Source organism: Triticum dicoccoides, chromosome 5B (genome assembly GCF_002162155.2).
Source record: "Triticum dicoccoides isolate Atlit2015 ecotype Zavitan chromosome 5B, WEW_v2.0, whole genome shotgun sequence".
Lineage (NCBI taxonomy): Eukaryota > Viridiplantae > Streptophyta > Magnoliopsida > Poales > Poaceae > Triticum > Triticum dicoccoides.
Genome location: NC_041389.1, coordinates 622,392,438 through 622,396,404, shown reverse-complemented (window position 1 = coordinate 622,396,404; position 3,967 = coordinate 622,392,438). Strand labels below are relative to the sequence as shown.

The 3,967-nt window shown below is 47.1% G+C and overlaps 1 protein-coding gene across 1 annotated transcript; it reads left to right on the top strand.

The window, feature by feature from the left end:
• Window positions 1-1,308: 1,308 nt before the first annotated feature.
• Window positions 1,309-1,983, top strand: LOC119306743 (blue copper protein 1a-like). The gene is made up of 2 exons (XM_037582882.1): window positions 1,309-1,486; window positions 1,626-1,983. Exons 1-2 carry the CDS (start codon window positions 1,309-1,311, stop codon window positions 1,943-1,945), a joined length of 498 nt encoding a protein of 165 aa, XP_037438779.1. The 3' UTR covers window positions 1,946-1,983.
• The last annotated feature ends 1,984 nt before the right edge of the window (window positions 1,984-3,967 follow it).

The window sequence follows — 3,967 nt, the reverse complement described above, 5'->3', positions numbered from 1 at the left end:
CCTTATGCTTGTGATGGCCTGGATTATTCTAATTTTCTTCCATTAAAGTACACTAGAAAGACACCCCCGAAACACTCTTCATAATTTTTGTCATCCAACTCTTCACAAAACCCATCTTCAAGATAACAGACTCCAAATAATCCCACTTCACACGGGTATAAGTTTTCATCATATCAACCTTGAAAGGGTAGTGCGAAGTTTTCTTACTTCTACATCTCTTCATAAAATGCAAACACTCATATGCTACTGTTACATTGTCAGTGATAAGCCTTCACGGGACAGACACAGACTGATAAAGCGAGATTATCTTCGGCAAAATCTTTTTCAACCAATTAGCGTGTACTTTTGGTATGATCTTAAACAGTGAGTTGCACAAGCTTGTTGTTCAAAATTTAGAAAATAGGGTTGGATTCGACACCTCAGGGATTAAAAGGATGGATAATTAAGACTACCTTGATGACCTCATCACCACACACGCCCCAGTTCTTTTGAGAAAAATGCGTAGGGAGGCTGTCAGGCCTGGCGCCTTCGTAGGGAACATCTTGAACAAAGCTTCCTTGCTAGTCGAACTACTCTTGTACTCCTTTCTCGATTGGAAAATGTTTTGCTTAGGCAGATCTGCATTGCATGAGAAAGCTTTAAAGCCGAGTGTGCAAACCACTCGGTGAAGGCTAAATTCACCTCGGCAAAAGCTACGTCGAATGTGACACTCGATGCGCACTTGGCGTGTACCCGATCGGAATACGAACATAAGCAGAGGGTCATTTGTCAAGGACTAGGCAACATTTTTTTTCCTGTAGTGCCGGTTAGTCTTTACCATGTTGTTCTTCTCGCACGGGGAGGAAATTGGAGGATCTTCTTAACATGGACGACGAACCTGGCCGGCCCAAGTGCCCAACTACATGAATAACATGTGTCAAATCAAGACCACGTCTTTTCTTTTACACTACCAAAAAATTAGCATCTGTAACACTGATGCTGCGTATCTCTCTGTTCTTCCGATGATACCAAGGCAATACTACATTTGGCGTCACACGGACGCATTCAACTCCCATAGCCACAACATTGCCGCCATTGGCCAGCTGCTGCCTCTGCCCCGTTCAAAGACAAGACGCGTTCGAGTGGCAACGGTGATAACTACGTACGTATACATACTCATTACTGATCGAGCTCTGCCACTCCCTATATATACATGCAAGCCCAGAGCTAGAAGCACAACACGCGAGCTGCATCCATCCCATCACAGGACCCTTCACCGTTAGCGACAAGCCAGTCATCTCGCTAGCTTTGCTGCTTACTTAGTCAGTGATGGCTTCCAAGCAGATGCTCGTCGCCGTGTTCGCCGCGGCTGCCCTCGCCGTGGCCTTCCTCCCGGGGCTCGCCGTCGCTACGGAGCACATGGTCGGCGACGACAAGGGCTGGACCCTCAACTTCAACTACACGGCCTGGGCCGAGACAAAGCAGTTCGTCGTCGGCGACACGCTAGGTAAGCAATCACACGACCATTAATCCAACCACCCGCCGCGCATGCATCTCGCCAATCGCCATGATTCACAACACGGCGCGCTCTCTGTCTTGGTTTCGTCGGAATCTAAACTGCTCGCCGTCGCTCTCGTGTATTGCAGTGTTCAAGTACAACAGCCCCGCCCACAATCTGGTGGAGGTGGGCGGGCCGGACTTCATCTCGTGCACCAAGCCGGCCAACGCCGTCGTCTTGACCACCGGCGAGGACCGGGTCACGCTCGACAAGGCAGGACGCAAGTGGTTCTTCTGCGCCGTCGGCCCGCACTGCCAGAACGGCATGAAGCTCACGATCACCATCCTCGAGACCGCCCCTCCGAGTCCCCAGCCAGCCCCGACGAACCCCGCCGGCAAGCTGCAGGCGCGCTTCGGTGAGGCAGCTGTGGCAGTCACCGCGCTCGCCGCGGCCGTGCTCGTGCTCTAGGGCCCACGGTGGCACAGTCCCATTCCATCCTCTTTACATATAGCCGAGCATTTTTTTATACGGAGTATGAGCGATCGAGAGAGTTGCGTTGTGTGTTGGGTTTTTTGCGCGGTCGATCGTGCTGTTATTTTTTATGTTACAACGTTGTGCATTTGTGCCCCTCAAATTTTATTCAATCAAAGATATGTTTCATTTTTCTAGTGAAAATATTAGTTTTATTTGGCTATTAATAAAGTTTACCAGTGCGCTTAAATTTTATTTAAAGAACATGTAAGTGAGATAAGATAACTGTCCAGAAAGAGACAACTGTCCACAAAGGTTAACTCAACCCGTGTGATATACGCCCTCCATTCTACAACATGTTGCATATAAAAAAAATCAAAATTCACAAACTTTGGCTGAGTTTATATAAATAATTATATGTATCTAAAATACCAATATAATTTTTTTGGCGTGAAATCTTCCAATCTATTCATCTTTAATCATGACAGTACAACGGGCACCAGAAATTATAAAAAATACATTGAGGTCCGTAGACCACCTAGTGACGACTACAAGCACTGGAGCGAGTCAAAGGCACGTGTCGTCTGTCGGTGTCAAAACCGGCAGATCTCGGGTAGGGGCCCCAAACTATGTGTCTTAGGATTAATAGTAACGATGGAGAAGGGACACAATGTTTATCCAGGTTCGGATCCTTTTAATGAAGGTAAAACCCTACTCCTGCTTGATTATATTCGAGGGTCAGGGTGGGAATGGGCCAGGTCGACCCATCGGGTCTTTGGCCCGACCCAAGAAAACAAGGCCGATGGGTCAGTCGGGTCGGCCTCGTACAAAAATCGGGCCAGTAGAGCCGACACTGAGTGACCCATTGGGCCAGCAGGGCCGACCCATCTCCGAGTACTGGAGTCCATCGGTATGACCAAATTCATCTTTAGCTTGGCTTATACCGTTATACGGCAACTAGCGATCAGCTAATTACAGTATACTAATTAGCCGAAACATCAACTAGCTAACATTAGTACACGTACTGGAATCCATTAACCCAATCCTCCTTTATAAACCGGACGTGTAAAGAGATGAAACTGTATATTGTGGTTCATTTGTAAACTTTAATTATTTCAATCATGCATATTTAGGTCATAATTTGATTTACTTCTAATAACTTATTTTTGAGAATATTCTATGTGTAACCACAACCAAATATTGTATAAAAAAATAAAATTTGGGTCGACCCGAAGTACCCATCGGGCCGGCGAGGCCATTGAATTTTTTGAATTGGGTCGACCCGTGGCCTCTCAAATTGGCCTCGAGGCCAACGGGGCCGGGTCCAAGGCCAGGTCCGGGCCGACCCGTTCCCACCCTGATTCGAGGGTATAGGGGTTACAAGAGTTGATCTACCATGAGATTGATTCGACTAACCCTAAATAGCTAGCCTAGCAATGGTATGATCCTGCCTCCGATCTAGCACTCCGGTTTATATAGACACCGGAGGGGCTTAGGGTTGTACAAAGTCGGTTTTACAGAAAGGAATAATATATCCGGACACCTATACTTGCCATCCACGAATGTGAGAGTCCCCACCGGACACGAGGGATAATCTTCCATCTTGTATCTTGACGGCCCATCAGTTCGACCCACATCAATAGACCGGACGCCCGAGGACCCCCTAATCCAGGACTCCCACAGTAGCCCCTGAACTAGTCTTCAATGATGATATATTCGGCGCTCGGATTGTCTTCGACATTACAAGGCGGGTTCCTTAGAGAATACACACCGGCTTTCCTCTGTAAAAAGAATTGTATCCGGCTTTTCGCAACAAACACAACTCTTAGCCGCGAAGGCAGGATATATATAATAATAAAAAAGGAGACCAGTGTCTTTTACTGATAACTTTTTCGTCGAATTGTCAGACTTAACCTTTCGGCATTTTGAACGGTTTTCAAACCCCGTGTTCCGAGTTTCGAGGCCACGCCTCATTGGCACATCCCGTTAAAACAGAGATTGTGCCCACTTAATACGGGA

What these genes read in the sequence shown, in the direction of transcription:
- LOC119306743 (XM_037582882.1), top strand. Translation starts at nt 1,309, where the DNA reads ATGGCTTCCAAGCAGATGCTCGTCGCCGTGTTCGCCGCGGCTGCCCTC. An exon ending in CGTCGTCGGCGACACGCTAG is followed by an intron (nt 1,487 to 1,625) that starts GTAAGCAATCAC and finishes CGTGTATTGCAG; the next exon opens with TGTTCAAGTACAACAGCCCC.